General features: G+C 47.8%; 1 protein-coding gene across 1 annotated transcript in view; it reads left to right on the forward strand.

Moving 5' to 3' along the window:
- GALNT16 (polypeptide N-acetylgalactosaminyltransferase 16) overlaps nt 1-25,190 on the forward strand; it is a 212,154-nt gene that overhangs the window by 174,652 nt on the left and 12,312 nt on the right. Inside the window, exons 11-14 of the mRNA XM_077263246.1 lie at nt 14,027-14,119; nt 18,435-18,518; nt 20,487-20,628; nt 22,599-22,715. Coding sequence (XP_077119361.1) covers nt 14,027-14,119; nt 18,435-18,518; nt 20,487-20,628; nt 22,599-22,715 — 436 coding nt within the window. The remainder of the gene's footprint in view (nt 1-14,026; nt 14,120-18,434; nt 18,519-20,486; nt 20,629-22,598; nt 22,716-25,190) is intronic.

Genomic DNA, 25,190 nt, shown 5'->3' on the forward strand with positions numbered 1-25,190 from the left:
CCTGACCGTATCCCTTCCATTTGACCAGATACTGGAGTTTCCGTCTGGAAACACGGGAGTCCAAGATTTTTTCCACAACGTACTCCAACTCGCCCTCAACCAACACCGGAGCAGGAGGCTCAACGGAAGGCACAACCGGTACCTCATACCTGCGCAATAATGACCGATGAAAAACATTATGAATAGAAAAAGATGCAGGGAGGTCCAAACGGAAAGACACAGGGTTAAGAATCTCCAATATCTTGTACGGGCCGATGAACCGAGGCTTAAACTTAGGAGAAGAAACCCTCATAGGGACAAAACGAGAAGACAACCACACCAAGTCCCCAACACAAAGCCGAGGACCAACCCGACGCCGGCGGTTGGCAAAAAGCTGAGTCTTCTCCTGGGACAACTTCAAATTGTCCACTACCTGCCCCCAAATCTGATGCAACCTCTCCACCACAGCATCCACTCCAGGACAATCCGAAGATTCCACCTGACCAGAAGAAAATCGAGGATGAAACCCCGAATTACAGAAAAAAGGAGACACCAAGGTGGCAGAGCTGGCCCGATTATTGAGGGCAAACTCCGCTAAAGGCAAAAAAGCAACCCAATCATCCTGATCTGCAGACACAAAACACCTCAAATATGTCTCCAAGGTCTGATTCGTCCGCTCGGTCTGGCCATTAGTCTGAGGATGGAAAGCAGACGAAAAAGACAAATCTATGCCCATCCTAGCACAGAATGCTCGCCAAAATCTAGACACGAATTGGGTTCCTCTGTCAGAAACGATATTCTCCGGAATACCATGCAAACGGACCACATTTTGAAAAAACAGAGGAACCAACTCGGAAGAAGAAGGCAACTTAGGCAGGGGAACCAAATGGACCATCTTAGAGAAACGGTCACACACCACCCAGATGACAGACATCTTCTGAGAAACAGGAAGATCCGAAATAAAATCCATCGAGATGTGCGTCCAGGGCCTCTTCGGGATAGGCAAGGGCAACAACAATCCACTAGCCCGAGAACAACAAGGCTTGGCCCGAGCACACACGTCACAAGACTGCACAAAGCCTTGCACATCTCGAGACAGGGAAGGCCACCAGAAGGACCTTGCCACCAAATCCCTGGTACCAAAGATTCCAGGATGACCTGTCAACGCAGAAGAATGAACCTCAGAAATGACTTTACTGGTCCAATCATCAGGAACAAACAGTCTACCAGGTGGGCAACGATCAGGTCTATCCGCCTGAAACTCCTGCAAGGCCCGCCGCAGGTCTGGAGAAACGGCAGACAATATCACTCCATCCTTAAGGATACCTGTAGGTTCAGAGTTACCAGGGGAGTCAGGCTCAAAACTCCTAGAAAGGGCATCCGCCTTAACATTCTTAGAACCCGGCAGGTAGGACACCACAAAATTAAACCGAGAGAAAAACAACGACCAGCGCGCCTGTCTAGGATTCAGGCGTCTGGCGGACTCAAGATAAATTAGATTTTTGTGGTCAGTCAATACCACCACCTGATGTCTAGCCCCCTCAAGCCAATGACGCCACTCCTCAAAAGCCCACTTCATGGCCAAAAGCTCCCGATTCCCAACATCATAATTCCGCTCGGCGGGCGAAAATTTACGCGAGAAAAAGGCACAAGGTCTCATCACGGAACAATCGGAACTTCTCTGCGACAAAACCGCCCCAGCTCCGATTTCAGAAGCGTCGACCTCAACCTGAAAAGGAAGAGCAACATCAGGCTGACGCAACACAGGGGCGGAAGAAAAGCGGCGCTTAAGCTCCCGAAAGGCCTCCACAGCAGCAGGGGACCAATCAGCAACATCAGCACCCTTCTTAGTCAAATCAGTCAATGGTTTAACAACATCAGAAAAACCAGCAATAAATCGACGATAAAAGTTAGCAAAGCCCAAAAATTTCTGAAGACTCTTAAGAGAAGAGGGTTGCGTCCAATCACAAATAGCCTGAACCTTGACAGGATCCATCTCGATGGAAGAGGGGGAAAAAATATATCCCAAAAAGGAAATCTTTTGAACCCCAAAAACGCACTTAGAACCCTTCACACACAAGGAATTAGACCGCAAAACCTGAAAAACCCTCCTGACCTGCTGGACATGAGAGTCCCAGTCATCCGAAAAAATCAAAATATCATCCAGATACACAATCATAAATTTATCCAAATAATCACGGAAAATGTCATGCATAAAGGACTGAAAGACTGAAGGGGCATTTGAAAGACCAAAAGGCATCACCAAATACTCAAAGTGGCCCTCGGGCGTATTAAATGCGGTCTTCCACTCATCCCCCTGCTTAATTCGCACCAAATTATACGCCCCACGGAGATCTATCTTAGAGAACCACTTGGCCCCCTTTATGCGAGCAAACAAATCGGTCAGCAGTGGCAACGGATATTGATATTTAACCGTGATTTTATTCAAAAGCCGATAATCAATACACGGCCTCAAAGAGCCATCTTTCTTAGCCACAAAGAAAAAACCGGCTCCTAAGGGAGATGACGAAGGACGAATATGTCCCTTTTCCAAGGACTCCTTTATATATTCTCGCATAGCAGCATGTTCAGGCACAGACAGATTAAATAAACGACCCTTAGGGTATTTACTACCCGGAATCAAATCTATGGCACAATCGCACTCCCGGTGCGGAGGTAATGAACCAAGCTTAGGTTCTTCAAAAACGTCACGAAATTCAGTCAAGAATTCAGGAATCTCAGAGGGAATAGATGATGAAATGGAAACCACAGGTACGTCCCCATGCGTCCCCTTACATCCCCAGCTTAACACAGACATAGCTTTCCAGTCAAGGACTGGGTTATGAGATTGCAGCCATGGCAATCCAAGCACCAACACATCATGTAGGTTATACAGCACAAGAAAGCGAATAATCTCCTGATGATCCGGATTAATCCGCATAGTTACTTGTGTCCAGTATTGTGGTTTATTACTAGCCAATGGGGTGGAGTCAATCCCCTTCAGGGGTATAGAAGTTTCAAGAGGCTCCAAATCATACCCACAGCATTTGGCAAAGGACCAATCCATAAGACTCAAAGCGGCGCCAGAGTCGACATAGGCATCCGCGGTAATAGATGATAAAGAACAAATCAGGGTCACAGATAGAATAAACTTAGACTGTAAAGTGCCAATTGAAACAGACTTATCAAGCTTCTTAGTACGCTTAGAGCATGCTGATATAACATGAGTTGAATCACCGCAATAGAAGCACAACCCATTTTTTCGTCTAAAATTCTGCCGTTCACTTCTGGACAGAATTCTATCACATTGCATATTCTCTGGCGTCTTCTCAGTAGACACCGCCAAATGGTGCACAGGTTTGCGCTCCCGCAGACGCCTATCGATCTGGATAGCCATTGTCATGGACTCATTCAGACCCGCAGGCACAGGGAACCCCACCATAACATCCTTAATGGCATCAGAGAGACCCTCTCTGAAATTCGCCGCCAGGGCGCACTCATTCCACTGAGTAAGCACAGCCCATTTACGGAATTTCTGGCAGTATATTTCAGCTTCATCTTGCCCCTGAGATAGGGACATCAAGGCCTTTTCCGCCTGAAGCTCTAACTGAGGTTCCTCATAAAGCAACCCCAAGGCCAGAAAAAACGCATCCACATTGAGCAACGCAGGATCCCCTGGAGCCAATGCAAAAGCCCAATCCTGAGGGTCGCCCCGGAGCAAGGAAATCACAATCCTGACCTGCTGAGCAGGATCTCCAGCAGAGCGAGATTTCAGGGACAAAAACAACTTGCAATTATTTTTGAAATTTTGAAAGCAAGATCTATTCCCCGAGAAAAATTCAGGCAAAGGAATTCTAGGTTCAGATATAGGAACATGAACAACAAAATCTTGTAAATTTTGAACTTTCGTGGTGAGATTATTCAAACCTGCAGCTAAACTCTGAATATCCATTTTAAACAGGTGAACACAGAGCCATTCCAGGATTAGAAGGAGAGAGAGAGAGAAAGGCTGCAATATAGGCAGACTTGCAAGAGATTCAATTACAAGCACACTCAGAACTGAAGGGAAAAAAAAAAAAAAAATCTTCAGCAGACTTCTCTTTTCTCTCCTTTCTCTGTCAATTAATTTAACCCTTTTGGGGCCGGTCAAACTGTTATGGTTCTCAATGGCAAGAGAACATAGCCCAGCAAACATAGAACTAGCTCTTGGAAGGATGGAAACTAAACTGACCATGAACTAAACCTGCCGCACAACTAACAGTAGCCGGGTAGCGTTGCCTACGTTTTTTATCCCTAGACGCCCAGCGCCGGCCGGAGGACTAACTAATCCTGGCAGAGGAAAATATAGTCCTGGCTCACCTCTAGAGAAATTTCCCCGATAGGCAGACAGAGGCCCCCACATATATTGGCGGTGATTTTAGATGAAATGACAAACGTAGTATGAAAATAGGTTTAGCAAAATTGAGGTCCGCTTACTAGATAGTAGGAAGACAGAAAGCGCACTTTCATGGTCAGCTGAAAACCTTATCAAAACGCCATCCTGAAATTACTTTAAGACTCTAGTATTAACTCATAACATCAGAGTGGCAATTTCAGATCACAAGAGCTTTCCAGACACAGAAACGAAACTACAGCTGTGAACTGGAACAAAATGCAAAAACAAACGAGGACCAAAGTCCAACTTAGCTGGGAGTTGTCTAGCAGCAGGAACATGCACAGAAAGGCTTCTGATTACAATGTTGACCGGCATGGAAGTGACAGAGGAGCAAGGCTAAATAGCGACTCCCACATCCTGATGGAAACAGGTGAACAGAGGGGATGATGCACACCAGTTCAATTCCACCAGTGGCCACCGGGGGAGCCCAAAATCCAATTTCACAACAGACGCGTCAGCTCAAGTTCGCAAAAAAAGTACAAATAATGGACAGTAGAAGATTGGAAATGGGTGATGTGTGCAAATGGGTCTGGATGAAACAATGGAAAAAGGGGCAAATAGATCAAGAATTACAAGGAACTGTCCAGTTCGGTGGAGGAAACCTGATGATATGGGGTTGTTTCACAGCCAAAGGTGTTGGATACTTGAACAGGATCGATGGTGGTCTCAATGCTGAGCTATATGTGAGTATCCTACAAGATGAGTTACTTCATACACTCGAGTACTATGTATGAAAAGGATGACATAGTGTTCCAGCAGGACAAGGACCTGAGCATAGATCGAGATTGGCAAAGAAATGGTTCAATTACAATGAAGTATTGGTATTGGATTGGCCTCCACAGTCCCCAGACCTCAACCCATTGAACACTTAGTATTGGAGTTGAAGAAAAAGCTGTATACATACCCAAGTGAGAGTCAACCAGTATGCACCAACCTTGGGATCAGATTTTGCTGGAGCATGCTTGTATCTGATCCAGAGCATGTCCAGAAGGATTCAGGCAGACTTGAAAGTCAAGGTGGATTTACCAAATACTAACAAAATACAAAAAAATTAAATATAGATTGTTAGGAGCAAAACAGTAACAATGCCGTGACATCACAAGTATCTACATAATCAATCATATGCTAAATTGTTGTTAGTTAAATTTATGTATGAAATCATTGTCTATAAAATGATGAGAGTCTCACGTTCAAAGCAGTAGTGGATGGTGAGATATGGAGCCTGAAAGTCAAAAGTTCAAAATATTGCTACTGTATTGCTCGTCAGTGTATTTGTAGATTGTAGTAAGGTCACCTCTGAGCCTTTATTTTTCCAAACTGAATAACCCCAAGTTGTTCAACCTTTTATGGTAATGCAGACTACTCATTTCCTTAATAACCTTGGTCGCGCTTCTCTGCACACGCTCTAGTTAAGCTCTGTCCTTCTTATACACCGGACCCCAAAATTGTACACATTCTAAGTGTGGCCGCACTTGTATAGAGACAAAACTACCGTATGTTCTTGTCTTGATCATCTATATCTGTATCTTTAATACATTCAATCATTTTATTTGCCTTGGCAGCAGCTGCAAGGCACTGGTCACTAAGTTGAGTTTGAGGTCCACCTATACACCCAAGTCTTTTTCAGTGACAACTTTTTACTTATTTATCATTTTTAGTACATTATTAAACATTTCCGCTGCCCAAGTTCATAATCTTACATTTATCTACATTAAACTTCAATTGCCAATTCTCTCCTCATTCCTTAAGCTTACATAAATCCCTCTGTAATATTAAATTATCTTCCTCTGTGCCGATTACCTTGCAGAGTTTAGTATGATTTGCAAATATTAAAATTATACCCTATATGCCTTCTATAAGGTCATTAAATACTGTTAAAAAGAAGAGGTCCCAATACCGACCAATGTGGTATCTCACTGTTAACTGCCACCCAATCCGAGTATGTTCCATTAATAATCACCCTTTGTTTCCTATCCCTGAGCCAGTTGTTAACCCAGTTACACATATCTTCCTCAAGTCCCATTTCCCTAATATTATGTAACAACCTTTTCTGTGGCACCGTATCAAACGTCTTTAAAAAATCCAGGTAGACCTCATCCATGGCCTTTTCCTGTTGCAGTGTGGAACTTACCTTCTCATAGAAGTCCATCAGATTAATTTGACAAGACCTTTCCCTCATAAACTCACATTGGTGCTGGTTTGTGAGGTTCTTTTTAATGAGATAATCCAAGAAAAATTAGAAAATGTTGCCCATTATAGAGGATATCTTACAGGTTTATGATATCCAGGTTCAGATTTTGTACCCTTTTTGTTGTCCTGTGGTACAGACCCTTTTAATATGGAATCCTTGAGTTTTAGAAATAATGGCCTGTCTATCACGGTACTTAGTACTCAGGGGTGTATGCTACCTGGGCCCAGTGATTTTCGTGTCTACATAATTTTGCACTAATGAGTTAAAGTGAAATGCAGCTCGTAGTATTTAGGCTAGTTTCACACTAGCGTTCGGCAGGAATGCGGATGGCAGCCTTCTTCCTCCATTAAGCCCGCCCACTGTCGTACCTCTTGCTTCAGCTCCGCCTATGTCTGCTTGTGTCCTGCGTACCTATCTTTAACATTGGGTACGCAGGCCATATGGATGTACGCGGATGCCTCCGCATACGCCGTTTTGACGCTGCGCCGACCACAACAAAATGCAACATGTGGCTGTGAAGGAAGCCCCTGTTCCTTCCACGTCACCAATCCGTGACGTCACTACACAGGCACAGCTCTCCGGCGCCCCCTTTGTCTCTCAGGTCAGTAAGGGAACTGCACCTAGAGCAAATGGCCGCCGGAATGACTGCCCTGTTACCCACACTGGGTATTCTAAGATTCGCAATCAGAGTAAAAGGATCAGCCCAAAATTAATTTATGATTTAATTGCCTTAAGGGCGCACTAGGTAATTACAAGAAATATACAATCACAATATACCAAGAGTTACAGTCAGAGTACAATATAACAACAATGATACAAGGCTTAAGGTATAAAGCTGGAGGTCACTTTACCAGGTTAGAGGTCGCTTGTGGAAGCCGGGGGGCGCAGCGTTCCGCAGGTCCAAAACTTTAGTTGCCGGGCAGCCCCCAGAAAGCGTGTGCTTGCCCCCCTCTGGCTGGCATATGCCCTGTTTCTTAGCTGGTCATCTTCTGTGTGTCCCCCACTCTCCACATGGTCCAGCTCTTAACCCTGCCGTGTCCCTCCCCCTGTAGCTGGGTGGGCTTAGCAATCTCCACCCCTCTGCCTCCCTGCGATATTTGTTCCAATATCTAATAAATGGGATAACTGCTCTCAGGATGATCGGATCAGCACACGGGCAGTACCAGCGCCTGTGGTTTGTTCTGCCGGTCGTACTGGGATCAAACCTGGACCCATTCGGTCCCTGTGGGAGGCTGATCTCTATATCTCGGGTTTCAGACCTCCCACGGATACAGGAGTCACACCATTAGATGCACCATTTCTTTAGGACGAGGGGAATATTTTTTATGAGCCGCTACCTCGGACGATGCGTCCATAATTCACGATTCCATGTCAGAGACGGTTCGGCTGGACGACCATACTAGATGTGTATCCAGTGGCCCCTTGACATGCGTGCTTTAATTAAGCCCTTGAGCATTTCCAAGCCCCCTGCTGGTGTGGCTTCCTAACTGAGCTTTGAAGTACCTTCTGCAATCTCCTCTGAGCTCAGCCGATTACCATACTAATAGGCACTATGTTCATTAGAAAAGGTGGGGGCCAGGAGCACTCCTCTCTGCAGACCTGTGACCAGGAGGCAAAATGGAGTCACGCCAATCTCTGTTAGTATGCCCGTCCAAGATGGCGGCTGTTCCCTCATCACACCTCCCTGCTTTAGAGGGCGCTAGGGGGCATCACATTCCTGTGTTCCCCCATGCGCCCTTCCGCACCTTCTCCTTGCCGGGACAACCCATCAGCGTTACCATGGTCTCTGCCCCCTCCTCTGCCTCTCTTTGAGGCTGTCTCTGCCCCTCCTCTCTCTGTCTGAGGCTGTCTCTGCCCCCTCCTCCTCCTTTCTCTGAGGCTGCCTCTGTCTCCTCCTCCCTCTGTCTGAGGCTGTCTCTGCCTCCTCCTCTGTCTCTGAAGCTGTCCCTGCCTCCTCCTCTGTCCCTCTCTGAGGCCGTCTCTGCCTCTCCCTCTCTCTTTCTGAGGCTGTCCCTGCCTCCTCCTCTGTCTCTCTCTGAGGCTGTCTCTGCCTCCTTCTCTCTTTCCCTGAGGCTGTCCCTGCCTCCTCCTCTGTCCCTCTCTGAGGCTGTCTCTGCCTCTCCCTCTCTCTTTCTGAGGCTGTCCCTGCCTCCTCCTCTGTCTCTCTCTGAGGCTGTCTCTGCCTCCTTCTCTCTTTCCCTGAGGCTGTCCCTGCCTCCTCCTCTGTCCCTCTCTGAGGCTGTCTCTGCCTCTCCCTCTCTCTCTGAGGCTGTCTCTGCCTCTCCCTCTCTCTTTCTGAGGCTGTCCCTGCCCCCTCCTCTCTCTCTCTCTGAGGCTGTCTCTGCCTCCTCCTCTCTGTCTCTGAGGCTGTCCCTGCCTCCTCCTCTGTCCCTCTCTGAGGCTGTCTCTGCCTCCTTCTCTCTTTCCCTGAGGCTGTCCCTGCCTCCTCCTCTGTCCCTCTCTGAGGCTGTCTCTGCCTCTCCCTCTCTCTTTCTGAGGCTGTCCCGGCCTCCTCCTCTGTCTCTCTCTGAGGCTGTCTCTGCCTCCTCCTCTCTGTCTCTGAGGCTGTCCCTGCCTCCTCCTCTGTCCCTCTCTGAGGCTGTCTCTGCCTCTCCCTCTCTCTCTGAGGCTGTCTCTGCCTCTCCCTCTCTCTTTCTGAGGCTGTCCCTGCCCCCTCCTCTCTCTCTCTCTGAGGCTGTCTCTGCCTCCTCCTCTCTGTCTCTGAGGCTGTCCCTGCCTCCTCCTCTGTCCCTCTCTGAGGCTGTCTCTGCCTCCTTCTCTCTTTTCCTGAGGCTGTCCCTGCCTCCTCCTCTGTCCCTCTCTGAGGCTGTCTCTGCCTCTCCCTCTCTCTTTCTGAGGCTGTCCCTGCCTCCTCCTCTGTCTCTCTCTGAGGCTGTCTCTGCCTCTCCCTCTCTCTCTGAGGCTGTCTCTGCCTCTCCCTCTCTCTCTGAGGCTGTCTCTGCCTCTCCCTCTCTCTTTCTGAGGCTGTCCCTGCCTCCTCCTCTGTCTCTGAGCGGATAGGGTACCCCTAACTGTCGGTCCCTGGGCCACGCCTCCGGTGAACCCTGCTGGACCGTTACCTGGAACAGCCATCCCTGGTCCCAGACCACCCGCTCGCGGTCTGACTCCCCAGGAGGCTGTGCCGCCTGCTCCTTGAGAGCTTTCAGGCTAGCATCAGCTTCCAACGCTGCCTGAAATCCCTGACTCGATGTGGCGAGAATGGACGACACTGCCACATCCGCTGTCAGCTCCCCGGGATCTGTCTCCTGGCCGCTGTCTGACTCGGCCGCCACTTGGTCAGAGAGGGGGAAGCCTTCGGACCTCTGCAAGGCTCCTTGGGCTCCGGCACTCCCACTCCTGGTGACAGCGGCCACGACCGCTTTGCCCATGGGTAGCGCCTGCTTCCCCCCGGCTCCTGACCAAGCCGCCGGGTCAGGCAGACTTCCCTGCCATCCTGACATCCCGGGTGTGGGGAACTCCTGCCCTGGGGTCTTACCTGGTGGCTCCTCTCCCGGGACGCCTCCTCCCCCCATGGCCTGTTCCTCTTCCTGCAGGGGCCCTAGACTCAGCAGGCTGGATTCACTTAGGGGCCCTACACTGCCCATAGCAGCCCCTCCCTCCACCTCTGAGCTCTCCCCTACAGTCTCCTCACCTGTCCTCCCTGTGAGCCCTGTGTGGGTGGTGTCCGTGCATGGATTACCCTCAGGTTTCAATCCCCCCTCCACTGTTGGAGGCACATTCAACACATCAACATCCACAGTAGAGTCATGACATTCTTGGGGAGCCGAACTTGGGGGTTCAGTGGCCACATACCGAGACACTATCCGCCCCAAATCGGTCCCAAGTAATACATTGGCAGGAATATTTGACGTTACTCCCACCTCCCGCACTCCCCTCCCGGCGCCCCAGTCCAAAAACACCTTGGCGACAGGCAGCGCCGGTTCCACGCCTCCAATTCCGGAGACGGATAGGGTTTTTCCCGGTACCAAGTCTTGAGGGGACACCACCTCAGGACGTACCAGGGTTCGTTCAGCGCCTGTGTCCCGCAGTCCCATGACCGCTGAGCGGCCGATAGTGACGGGTTGGTAATTGTCCAGGGACCTCCCACCACCCCCTCCCACACATAAAACAGTGGACGGTTCCGGGGACAGGGATGGGGCCTTAAGACGCTGGGGACATGCAGACTTGAAGTGTCCCAGCTGGTTGCAGTGATGACAACGTCTGGGTTCTGCGCCTGGCCTGGAGAGGGCAGCAGGGGGGTACACCCCTTGCACTCTGGGGGCTGGGGAAACAGGGGCAGGATTGGGCTTACCCCCTCTCCAGGTGCTGCTGGCAGGCTTCTTCGGCTCAGGCACCCTGTTATTGGCATACTCATCTGCCAGGGCGGCTGTAGCAGAAGCCCCCTTCGGTTTCCGGTCACGAAGGAACTGCTGGAGGTCCTCTGGGCAGTTCCACAAGAACTGCTCCGTGACGAACAGTTCCTGGACCTCCTGGCGGGTGGTGAGCGCTAGACCCGAGGTCCAGTGCTCTGCAGCTCTCAGCAACGCCCGCATGTGGTCGGTCCAGGTGTCCTTTGGGCCCCGCTGCAGGCTCCGGAACTTCTTGCGGTAGGACTCCGGGGTGAGGTTGTAGTGCTGGATCAGAGCCCGCTTGATGCTGCTGTAGTCCTGCTCCGCCCCGGCAGGTAAGTCCCCCAAAACTTCCAGGGACTTACCCCTCAAACGGGGGGTCAGGTATCTTGCCCACTGATCCGGGGCCAGATGGTGTTGAAGGCAGGTCCTTTCAAAGGCCAGCAAGAAGGAATCCAGGTCTCCATCCTTCTCAAGCAGAGGGAAGTCCTCGGCCCGGACTTTGGAAACCCTGGACTCTGGTGGTGCTGGGGCGTCCAGCGGGAGCCCGTGTTGAGCCATCTCCAGTCGGTGCTGGCGCTCCGCTGCTCTCTCTGCCGCCGCTGCTTTCTCTGCCCGCTCCGCTGCCTCACGGCGTTCTGCACGCTCGGCCTCCGCTTGCTCCGCTGCCCGCTCTGCAGCTTTCTCTGCCCGCTCCGCTGCCTCACGGCGTTCTGCACGCTCGGCCTCCGCTGCTTTCTCTGCAGCTGCCATGAGTCTCATATAGGCGTCTTCATTACCCGCCTCGAGACGTGCCACTGCCGCTGCAACAAGGGTCGCTGATGTGGACAGGCTGGGGCGGGTAGGTGGTGGGTAGTCCCTTGCCGGACTAAGCACAGGTGGCTGGCTCCTTGGGGAGTCTGGGCTGAGCTCCCCCTCGCCTTGAACAGTACCATCCACCACCACCTCCTCCTCGACCATAGCACTGGCCTGCGCCCTCACTGCACTCCTGGTGCCCTCTGCCATCTTTGGAACCTCTGGTTACTGACACAGCTGTAACCCTGACCTTGCACACAACTTATTATATTTACACTCTGACCGTCTAGTGCTGGGCTGACCTTAAGACCCCAGCAGCGAAAGTTACCACTGGTAGTCTTTAGTGTCTGGGAGTAGGGGTCCCACGCACACTATTACTCTGATCCCACGTACGCTGCCACCACTGTGAAGGAAGCCCCTGTTCCTTCCACGTCACCAATCCGTGACGTCACTACACAGGCACAGCTCTCCGGCGCCCCCTTTGTCTCTCAGGTCAGTAAGGGAACTGCACCTAGAGCAAATGGCCGCCGGAATGACTGCCCTGTTACCCACACTGGGTATTCTAAGATTCGCAATCAGAGTAAAAGGATCAGCCCAAAATTAATTTATGATTTAATTGCCTTAAGGGCGCACTAGGTAATTACAAGAAATATACAATCACAATATACCAAGAGTTACAGTCAGAGTACAATATAACAACAATGATACAAGGCTTAAGGTATAAAGCTGGAGGTCACTTTACCAGGTTAGAGGTCGCTTGTGGAAGCCGGGGGGCGCAGCGTTCCGCAGGTCCAAAACTTTAGTTGCCGGGCAGCCCCCAGAAAGCGTGTGCTTGCCCCCCTCTGGCTGGCATATGCCCTGTTTCTTAGCTGGTCATCTTCTGTGTGTCCCCCACTCTCCACATGGTCCAGCTCTTAACCCTGCCGTGTCCCTCCCCCTGTAGCTGGGTGGGCTTAGCAATCTCCACCCCTCTGCCTCCCTGCGATATTTGTTCCAATATCTAATAAATGGGATAACTGCTCTCAGGATGATCGGATCAGCACACGGGCAGTACCAGCGCCTGTGGTTTGTTCTGCCGGTCGTACTGGGATCAAACCTGGACCCATTCGGTCCCTGTGGGAGGCTGATCTCTATATCTCGGGTTTCAGACCTCCCACGGATACAGGAGTCGCACCATTAGATGCACCATTTCTTTAGGACGAGGGGAATATTTTTTATGAGCCGCTACCTCGGACGATGCGTCCATAATTCACGATTCCATGTCAGAGACGGTTCGGCTGGACGACCATACTAGATGTGTATCCAGTGGCCCCTTGACATGCGTGCTTTAATTAAGCCCTTGAGCATTTCCAAGCCCCCTGCTGGTGTGGCTTCCTAACTGAGCTTTGAAGTACCTTCTGCAATCTCCTCTGAGCTCAGCCGATTACCATACTAATAGGCACTATGTTCATTAGAAAAGGTGGGGGCCAGGAGCACTCCTCTCTGCAGACCTGTGACCAGGAGGCAAAATGGAGTCACGCCAATCTCTGTTAGTATGCCCGTCCAAGATGGCGGCTGTTCCCTCATCACAGTGGCGTTCGACGCAGTTCAGCGCAGCGTCAAAACGACGCATGCGGAAGCATCCGCATACATCCACATGACCTGCGAACCCAATGTTAAAGATTGGGTACACAGGACGCATGCAGACATAGGCGGAGCTGAAGGAAGAGGTGCGGCAGTGGGAGGGGCTTAACAGAGGAAGAAGGCTTTCGTCCGCAGCCCTGCCGAACGCTAGTGTGAAACCAGCTTTAGAGATGTTTTACCGTAGCAATTTGGACCATAGACAGAACTTAACAGGCTCTGTCCTATTAGGCTGCATAGGTGAGCTTTCTAGGCATGCTTTGAGACTTATGAAGAGGTAAGTGTACAGGAAGGGGAAGGAGGGGAGCTGTGGCATAACCTATTGTGAAATTTTGATTCTGAGTTATCTGTCAATGATATCTTCCCTGTAGTGATAATACTACTGATCAGTAATCTGTACTGAACAGGAAATATTAGGCTGTGGTAAGAATAAAAATTGCAAGCATTTAGTATTATTATAAACAGTCACATGAAAAAAATGTAATAACATAAGACATATGTATTAATATAAAACCAATTTTAAAAATAGGTTATTTTCTGACGGCACATTTCCTTCGAGAAACAGGACTAACTATTTATTTCCAGTAGTTCTGTGTGTACAGGATAACCTGTTTTGATATGTTTTAAGCCTAAAATTGCATTTCCTTATCCCTTCAGAAATACCAAACGGACAGCAGAGGTTTGGATGGATGAATATAAGCAGTATTATTACCAGGCCAGACCATCTGCCATAGGAAAATCATTTGGAAGGTGAGTAGATTGTTTTAACACATAGATAAAATATTTTTGAAATCTTAGAACTTTCTTTTGCTTTAAATGCAAATTAGTAGCTCTTGGGAGCCCCAGGACAATTGATTGTTTGGCATGTTCAATTTTGGACTGCTGATTGTGTAACACTCCAGGTTGTTACAGTGGCATTGCTTTCCTCTCGGGGAGGGTGATGCCATGCTTGGAAGCGAGGAAGGATCCCATTAACAGGTAACCAGTACATGCAACACTGTTCTGACTCCGGGGGAGCTCAAGACCCGGATTCAGGGGAACTTCCCTATATATTCTGACTGGAGGAGGAGTTAGGGAGTCTGTCAGAGGGACAGAGGAGTCAGACAGAGAGAGTCTGAGAGTGGAAAGCTGGGGCCGTGCAGATGAGTGATTCTGCAGCTCTTAGAAGGAGGAAAGAGAAACAGAGCAGTCTGTAGGAGACTGATAGGGAAGAAGAAGCGAAGGAGAGGAAAGAGCTGGAGGGGAGCTGCGACTGGGCTCCCTCCACCCTGAAGCGCAGAAGACCGGAGGCCGGAATTCTGAGGTTGTGGGGGTAACTGTATGCCGGCAGACAGGAGATTTCAAGTCACCTGTCCACCATTAACACCCGAAGGCACAGCAGCACATAGAGCCCGGAGTCATAACTAGAGACACCTGTAAAAAGGCTTGAGTTACCTTACCTGCCATGCGGGTAGTGTCCTACCAAAAAGGGGCAGAGAGAAAGTGAGGACCTTGTGGGAAGCCTAAGGCAGCAAGGGACTACAACACAGCGCAGTGAGGAATGCTTCCAACCCCACATGGCTAGGGGAATTTCCGAATCGCTTCCAAGCTGGCCGGACCTTGCCATCACCTGTGATCCGTACCCTGGACTGTGGTTGCTTTACCCAGTAAAAGGTAAAGAGACTGCAACCTTGTGTCCTCTAATTCTTTCTGGCACCACATCATCTACCATCTGTCCCTACTTCACCGGGAGCCCTGGGAACCCAGCTTCACCTGTGGGAAGCCATACCATCCTGGTTGCCATAACATCATCCCCAGTGGACCCCGTTAAGCAGCGTCGGTCATCCCTGACTGAATACCACAGGTGGCATCACGAACAAACTTTATTACTTATTCAACAACCCCTTTAAAGTCCTTCCCTTTAATTTGGATGCCCAGGGCCACGGACCGGGTCGTTGCCACCGTGACCACCCCTTTAACGACCACCGGACCCAGTACCAAGTATCCCCTAGGTCCTATCGGGCGCTCCAATTGCATAGTTCTCCCTGCGAGAAACCACTACTAAGCATATCTGGCATCCAGTGTCATAATTATAGTCCGATGGTGCAAGATTTGGACCTGGGCTCCCCTCCTCTCCCACATGTTGGTTAGATGTATGGGCCCTTGTAACATTCTAAATCCTATAAGAACCTACAAGTTGCTCCTTCCTGGTATATATGTCCCTCATCTTGGGGCACAACCTAGTATATGTCTCTCATCCTGGGCACATCCTAGTATATATGTCCCCCATCCTGGGCACATCCAGATATATGTGTCCCTCATCCTGGGCACATCCTGGTATATACCGTATTTTTCGGACTATAAGACGCACTGGACTATATGACGCACCCAGGTTTTAGAGGTGGACAATAGGGAAAAAAATATTTGAAGCAAAAAAGGTGGTAAAATATTTAATAACATAAGCATACTATTATATGTGGTGTTATTATATATAATAGTATGTTATTATGTTGGAAGCTGCGGGTAGAAGACGGAGCTGCGGGACCAGTGTGGTGTCTGTAAAGTACTATATGAAGACGCTGGAGGGTGAGTATAAGAATGGGGGCACATGGCTTATATTTAAAGCACCACTCCAGCACTGAAAAATAACACTGGAGTGCTGCTTTGAGATCCAATTGGGAGAACTATAACTCCCAGCATGTCCTGCAGATCCTCTGGCATGCTGGGAGTTATAGTTCACCACAGAAGTGGCAGAGTGCTTTATTGTGTGTTGTAAAGACTAACCTTTTAATTGTGGCAGCCAGCCAGCTGTGGTGAGGCAAAATGCTGGAGCATCCCATCCCATGACACCACAGAGCCCTCCCTCTTGTTGCCTCTCCACAGCACAGGAGTAAGCTTGCAGATTGTAGTGTGGTGTCTGCAGGACCTGTGATGACATCAGAAGAGTGTGGGCTCTGTGCTGCCATGTGATGCTCCAGCCCGCCGTCATCATGACATCACACAGGTCCTTGTGCTGCAGCACTCAGCATCCAGCACAGCCCCGGCAGGCAGGTATGCAGCGATCTTGGCCCCTCTGGCCCCTGCTGCTGCCTCCTCCACCAGACGCACAAATCTCCCCAGCAGCTGCAGGAATCCAGCGCTGGGGAAACCATGTGTGTCCCTGTGAAGGAGTATTCATTTGCTGTTCCTGGCTCACCTCTCAGCTGACAGGTGGGTGGGGAAGCAGCTAATGAATATTCACTGCCCTTTAATGATCGGGACCATGTGGTTTCCCCAGTGCTGACTCCTGAAGCCGGGCAGGGACATATTCTGCCTCCTGCCTCCCAGTGCAATCCCACTCGCTGCTGCCCCCTCCCCACGTTACATCCCTACCATAAGACGCACCCACACTTTCCTCCCAAATTTGAAGGAAAAAAAGTGCGTCTTATGGTCAGAAAAATACGGTATGTCCCTCATCCTGGGCACATCCTGGTATATATGTCCCCCATCCTGGGCACATCCAAATATATATGTCCATCATCCTGGGCACATCCTGGTATATATGTCCCCCATCCTGGGCTCCAGCTAAATGTGTGCTAAATTTAAAAAGAACACATTCTGATTAAATTCCTGAAAAAAAAAATAGAATAATGCTCCACTCCATGGAAAAAGAGATGTGCATACTTAAAATAATTACGTTTCCATATCTGGCAGGTATATTCCTCAGGTTAAACAGCTATAGAAGCAATGTAGACTTTATGCTAGAAAAAATAGGAGGGTGAGTGTATCAGGCTTTTTAACTCATTATGGTTTTTCAGTTTTTTTTTTTAAATGAACATCACATTGTTTCTGTATAGCTCGAGGAAGATGCCAGTCCAGTATTGAAAGTGCAGTCATTTATATATCAGTTTGATTGTCAAAAAAAGTGACTTCCACTTCTCACTGCATTGTTTTGAAAATCTGAGGTCAGCTTCTAGTCTGCAATTATTCAACTCAACAAGCTTTTAGGGCATACAATGGACATAATCATCATGGCCAGTAGGTGGCAGCATCTTACAGCAAAGTGAATTCCTGCTCAGGTCAACATTTGACAGTAGGAGCCTGGAGTTAGTGGTGAGATATTGTATATTGGGGGCTCCAGAGGTCAAGAGACTGTACTGTCTATTGGGGAGCATGTGACAATGCTGTTTTCAAGGGGCATGGAGCCATTTTCCTTTTTGCTGGCATGAAGTGCAGACATGAAATGTAATGTATGGCCCTTTAATAGAATCATGGCCACATCTGAGACTCCATAATATCAATCAGAAGAACTGTACAGCTCAACATTAATCCATTTTCTATGCTTTGTCTTTATGCATTCTTGTGCTGTTAACCAATGGACAATTGTTTTGTGTGTTTCCTTTTCTTTCTAGCTGTAAGCAGTGAATTTAGTTTCCTATACCAGGAGGCCGGTTTATCACCAGTGCACAGTTGTTTGTGTTTTTCTTCTTCCTTGTCTTCATTACACTGATTTCTTTTGTGCACTGTTATGTTTTATGAACCAGCCCTTTTCCCCGTGATGGAAATGCCATAGATTTTTCTTGCAGAAATGTGAATAGGGTTTTAAAAAAGTCTAATTTAGTTTTTATCTGCCTAAAAATGGATTTGTTGCGGATTCACCCACTAAATTTGGTGGATAAGATATCCGTAAGCAAATCTTAGTGTGTCTGATTTGTCTGTAGATTACTTTTAGATCTGGAGGTTTAAACCTAAAAAAAAAAACTTTATTGATGACATGGGGGCCAGGATATAGAGATCACCGAGTCCCACTAACCCAGTGTGGACCCAGCTTTATATCCACAGCAGAATCAGTACAATTTCATGGGCGTTTCCCTGCAGATTTATTTCGAATTGTTGCACAAAATGTCCACAGTAAATGGAACCCATGGGGACTCACCATAAATGTTTAAGCTTTAGCGCTTTAGTTAAGGAAGTTTATTTTAATCTCATCCATCACTGCTAATCTAGTGGCTGAACTTTTGGCATTACTGGATTTTTTTTCTCTGTTATTTCTAAAGAAATCAAACCTTTTGCATTTTAACCATTAATATTTGTCTCTTCTGTGTAGCGTGTCTGACCGACTGGAGCTAAGAAAGAAGTTGAGCTGTAAAACATTCCAGTGGTACCTCCAGAACGTCTACCCAGAACTGAAGTAAGTCAGGACCAGACCAGGGGCTCCTGTGTTGGGGGGACCATACACCCGGCTGTTTACTGCTCTGTTTTGTACACAGCTATAGATGGGCTGCCATAGAGGTGCAGACAGGATTTTTCATGCCTATAGTTTCAGACGTTTTCTTTCTTTTCTTTTTTTTTGGTGCCTTCTTTGTCAAGAAGCAGAAAAAAAGATCATACAATGCTTTCTTATGCCTAAGTGCTCACAGGGCCTGATTCACCAAGACTGTAGTTGTTCACACTGGTCTCGATGAGGAGATGTGGAGTCAAGTCAGATGCTCCTGATTCCTAAAGAGATTATGACAAGCAGCGGTCTCTACGTCACTATCCCCAACCAGTTCTGCCCACTTTGTCAGATCTGGGTGAAAATGGCATGACAACGCCAAAAGTGAAAAGTGAAAAGGGGGGTGGGGGGCAATGCAATGCGTATTTTTTAAAAATTCTATTTTTCAAATAGACACATTGATTTTACCTGGAGCTGGACTTTCCTCTTGGTTTCTGCAGCCAACTACTTTGTGCGCTACTAAAGATCAAAGAATATTCACTGCTCTCCACTCCTACAGTCCTGGCGTGGGGTGCAGTGAGCATTCCAGCAGCTGTCCTCTGCTTGTAAGCGGCACATGATGTCACTGCCATACGCTGCTTACAATCATATATCGGCTGCTGTCATCAGAACAAGACGCTGCGAGGGAGCGCAGGGTAGGTAAGTAGGATGGTTTATTTTTTTGTTTTTCTGATGGGGCCATGCATACGAAGATGGGGATGATGAGGCCGTGCATACCAGGATAGGGATGAGGGGGCCGTGCATACCAGGATAGGGATGAAGGGGCCATGCATACTAGGATGGGGATGAGGGGGTGATGCAGACCAGGATGGGGATGAGGGGGCCACGCATAGCAGGATGGGGATGAGGGGGCCACGCATACCAGGATGGGGATGATGGGGCCACGCATAGCATGATAGGGATGAGGGGGCAACGCATACCAGGATGGGGATGAGGGGGCCATTCATACCAGGATGGGGATGATGGGGCCACGCATAGCAGGATGGGGATGAGGGGGCCACGCATACCAGGATGGGGATGAGGGGGCCACGCATACCAGGATGGGGATGAGGGGTCCACGCATACCAGGATGGGGATGAGGGGGCCATGCCAACCAAGATGGGGGATGATGAGTCTGTGTATACCATAGTGGAGATGAGGGGGCCGTGCATACCAGGATGGGGATGAGGGGGTCATTTATACCAGGATGGGGACATAACAACAATATGGGGACATACATACAATGAGAACCTGGATGGGGACATATCTACAAGAAAGTGACATAACTACAATATGGGGAAGTGGATATGGGGACATAATTACAACATGGGTGCACATTTATCACCACATCCATAACAACCCAAGATATATAAAAAAAAAAAAAAACACAGCAAAAATGTTCAAAAGGTATATAGAAAAAATGGTATCACTAAAAATGTCACTGTCCTTCAAAGAATGCAGCCCCTAAAATCAATTTTTTTCTATATGTGGCCAATATACCCAGCCGAGTTTGAGATCCTTGATTTAGACTCTGTATGCACTTGGATATAAAAAAGCGCTGCCTATAGGGGAAAATATCCCTGTCCATAGAGTACAATAACACTCGCATAGCAGCACGCAGTAGCCATACAACCTTATAGTGAAGATATGCAGACTCCTTGTAGACACTGTGGGGAAGTTGTCAATGAATTTGCACCAGTTCTTGGCATAAACTGCACCCACCATTGTTACAAATCTTTGTATGCGACAAAATTGTGCAAAATATGTAATTTTTGTTTAGTGACAGAAGAGGACATGTTCAATTTTAAGGGGTGTCGTTTTCTTCGTAGCGACAATCATATTTAAAAGTTATTTGTATCACATGTATTTTTATATATTTATTACATTATAATATTTATAAAATAGAATCCCCGAGAAAGAAGTGATCACAGGGATTATAAAGCAGGGAGGAAATTGTTTGGAATCCCAAGGACCAGACACAGCGGGAAATACGTTGGCCGGCGTCGGAAGCTGCAAGGGAACTGCTAGCACTGCTCCGACCACACAGGTAAGGGAACTGCAAGCACTGTACCGACCATACTGGTAAGGGAACTGCAAGCACTGCACCGACCACACTGGTAAGGGAACTGCAAGCACTGCACCGACCACACTGGTAAGGGAACTGCAAGCACTGCACCAACCACACTGGTAAGGGAACTGCAAGCACTGTACCGACCATACTGGTAAGGGAACTGCAAGCACTGTACCGACCATACTGGTAAGGGAACTGCAAGCACTGCACCGACCACACTGGTAAGGGAACTGCAAGCACTGCACCGACCACACTGGTAAGGGAACTGCAAGCACTGCACCGACCACACAGGTAAGGGAACTGCAAGCACTGCACCGATCACACTGGTAAGGGAACTGCAAGCACTGCACCGACCACACTAGTAAGGGAACTGCAAGCACTGTACTGACCACACATATAAGGGAAATGCAAGCACTGCACCGACCACACTAGTAAGGGAACTGCAAGCACTGTACTGACCACACATATAAGGGAAATGCAAGCACTGCACCGACCACACATGTAAGGGAAATGCAAGCACTGTACTGACCACACAGGTAAGGGAACTGCAAGCACTGTACTGACCACACATGTAAGAGAAATGCAAGCACTGTACTGACCACACAGGCAACGGAACTGCAAGCACTGCTCCGACCACACAGGTAAGGGAACTGCAAGCACTGTACCGACCACACTGGTAAGGGAACTGCAAGCACTGCACCGACCACACATGTAAGGGAAATGCAAGCACTGTACTGACCACACAGGTAAGGGAACTGCAAGCACTGTACCGACCACACATGTAAGGGAACTGCAAGCACTGCACCGACCTCACATGTAAGGGAACTGCAAGCACTGCACCGACCACACATGTAAGGGAAATGCAAGCACTGTACCGACCACACATGTAAGGGAAATGCAAGCACTGCTCTGACCACACATGTAAGGGAAATGCAAGCACTGCTCCAACCAGACAGGTAAGGGAAATGCAAGCACTGCTCCGACCACACAGGTAAGGGGAATGCAAGCACTGCTCCGACCACACATTTAAGGGAAATGCAAGCACTGCACCGACCTCACATGTAAGGGAACTGCAAGCACTGCACCGACCACACATTTAAGGGAAATGCAAGCACTGTACATACTACACATGTAAGGGAAATGCAAGCACTGCTCCGACCACACGTGTAAGGGAAATGCAAGCACTGCTCCGACCACACATGTAAGGGAAATGCAAGCACTGCACCTACCACACATGTAAGGGAAATGCAAGCACTGTACCGACCACACATGTAAGGGAAATGCAAGCACTGCACCGACCACACAGGTAAGGGAAATGCAAGCACTGCTCCGACCACACAGGTAAGGGAAATGCAAGCACTGTACCGACCACACATGTAAGGGAAATGCAAGTACTGCACCGACCACACAGGTAAGGGAAATGCAAGCACTGTACCGACCACACATGTAAGGGAAATGCAAGCACTGCACCGACCACACAGGTAAGGGAAATGCAAGCACTGCTCCGACCACACATGTAAGGGAAATGCAAGCACTGCTCCGACCACACATGTAAGGGAAATGCAAGCACTGCACCGACCACACAGGTAAGGGAACTGCAAGTACTGCACCGACCTCACATGTAAAGGAGGAAAATGATCGCAACGTAAAAAGTTCAGTCCTTTATTTATTTTGTTCTTTCCATTTTTTTAAATCATCTTATCAATATTTATTTTCCTGTTCCAACGCTGCTTGGATCCTCCAAATTTATCTGTACTTCCTTTTTGGTCCCAATCGTCATGAGGCTGCTACAGGCAAAGGGGGAGGGAGTTAAAATGTTGGAAAGAGAAATAAATGTGACCTGAGTGACTTTGAACATGGGAAGACTGTAGATGCCAGCGAAGTTGGTGCCATTTATACAGTTTTATTTTTTAATAAATCTAATTTCTGATCTGTTTTAATTCCAGGAGTGGGCGTTTAGTGACACTTTGATCCGACAGCAAGATAAATGCTTGTCCATCACCTCATTTTCAACAGGGGCCTTGGTTATGCTTGAACCATGCAACCAGAAAGACAGCAGACAGGTGACTATACTTCTATAACTACCATGTACAAGATTTATCTGACTACAGGACCCAGTCCAGGTTTACACAGCAGAAAATAGAAGAAGCAGATCTTCCCATTGCTGAGAGACATGACAGTTGGTGCTTAGTAACTTCTATGGAACTTGCAGTAACATGTCATTATTTGCCTCTAGCACTTCCTTTACTCACCATAAGAGGACCCACTGTCATCTCCTATCTTACCTTCTGACATCCTGGTCTGTATGTGGGGCATGAGGAAAACCTCGACTTGCATTTCACTGCTACCCGCTGTTTTGTCAGGATGTGGGATAACATGTAGAAAAAGGTGTTTTATAGTAATTCAAACAGGAAGGTGGACGTTGTCTGGTGTTTATGAGCACACAATTGTCATGTTGCTGTAACGTGGTGGGACCGTTGCACAGTGCTTATGTCACCCGGTCGCATGACCTCAAGGTTTAATAATGGGGTCAGTTACCTGGGAGATGACGCACAGCGTCGGCACCGCCCTACAGTGGCGAATAAGCACATGCTCGATTCGTGCTTCCATTCGGCCACCCAAAGATGAGTTCAGGCGGTAGGTAATAAACACAATGATTTTGTTATACAATCCAAATTGAAAGTATGCTCATATAATTAATGTAAATACTTATGGGAAAAATATCCACATTGATCATAAAATTATCCATTAAGCCTTGACAAAACTATTATTATTGCTTATACATTGCTGCAAAGCAAGCTTATTAATATAATCATAAAAAGCAGTCCGGTAAAGTCCTGGATGGCAGGTATGTGTTACTGAGATGGTTTTATTGTGACTGGATTTGGGGTCTGGGATTTAGGAGAGACTGAAAGAGCCTGGGTGGGGAAGATCGCTCCCTTACACCAAGTCTAATAACAGGCAGCAGGGTTAGTTCAGCAGTGTGTGTTGTTTTGGGGCTGTAGAAAGAAAATAAGTGGTGGATAGTATATGCTAGAGACTGAGAAGTTAATGTAATATCAAGTTTGTGAGACGAATAGCAGCAAGGGTATAGTAATAATAAAATATAACTTTTAATCTTGATACTATAAAAACTCAAAGTGGACAACACTTGAAATATGAAACACATATACATGTGGGACAGTGCGGAGATATCTCACAATAATGTTTAGTTATACATGGAGCGAATTAGCGCACTGTTAACTACATCGAGGCAAGTGAATGATTAGACCTAGAGTGAATTATGATTACCTGCCTGAAAAAGAAAAGATAAGTCAATGCAAATGGACAACATATATGGAAGTGGAGCACCTCTAAGGTAACCATAAAGATGGTGTTGGAAAGTATGCACTTGTGTATATATATCTATTGTGCACTTTTGTTCCAAAAGTTCACCAAAAATCAAACAGTTCAAATAAAACCACCCCAATGTTCAATCAGAAATACTTAAATAAATAGTGGAAGGATATGGAATGTCCTCACCCATTAATGCACTGCTGATGGTCCAGCATCAGGGATGTTTCAGTTGTTTTTTTGCTGCTGTCCAGGGAATGGCGTCTGGTTCTGCCCCTGTATTTCCCTGTGAGACCATTTGTTTAACTTTAAAGGGACACTGTCACCTGAATTTGGAGGGAACAATTTTCAGCCATAGGGGCGGGGTTTTCAAGTGTTTGATTCACCCTTTCCTTACCCGCTGGCTGCATGCTGGCTGCAATATTGGATTGAAGTTAATTCTCTGTCCTCCGTAGTACATGCCTGCACAAGGCAATCTTGCCTTACGCAGGCGTGTACTACGGAGGACAGAGAATGAACTTCAATCCAATATTGCAGCCAGCATGCAGCCAGCAGGTAAGGAAAGGGTGCATCAGACACCCGAAAACCCCGCCCCTATGGCTGAAAATTGTTCCCTCCAAATTCAGGTGACAGTGTCCCTTTAACTTTAACTTTGTTTAAGTATACCTGAAATATGACACTCGTTCTGGCCAGGTTGAATTACATAACTTGCATAAGTCAAGAAATTATTGGCACCATTTTGTTGTTTTTACAGGGTGTCCAAAAACTGTGACCATGATAATATTGTATTCTGCAAAATATAAAAATTGTAAAAGCCATTTATATTATATTATCCTTCCCGTCTTTCATCAGATTTTAAAAATTGTGTCACTATTGTAAAATTAACTTTACGATCCTTTTATTGTGTTAGCAAAATCCTGCTGACTGGTTTGCTTTAAGTAAACTACAGGAATTGTCATGTTGGCATTGTTACACTGATTAAAATGATGCCTGAGGTGAAGAAATCCATCTTGTGGTTCTTGTGTAATCAGTGTTAGAATTTTTCAAGTAATGAGATGCCCGTGTTCTGGGGCAGGACTGTAAGCAGAGTCTTATCTTCCTGCTCTAAGCCAGAGAAACCAAGGAAAGACCTGCCCACCGGCCGCCCCGAACACAAACGTGTTCCTCATCATAGAGAAAAAAAGAGAGACAGACTGTTTGTGCTT

The sequence above is a fragment of the Ranitomeya variabilis genome, chromosome 1, assembly GCF_051348905.1.
Source record: "Ranitomeya variabilis isolate aRanVar5 chromosome 1, aRanVar5.hap1, whole genome shotgun sequence".
Taxonomy (NCBI): Eukaryota; Metazoa; Chordata; class Amphibia; order Anura; family Dendrobatidae; genus Ranitomeya; species Ranitomeya variabilis.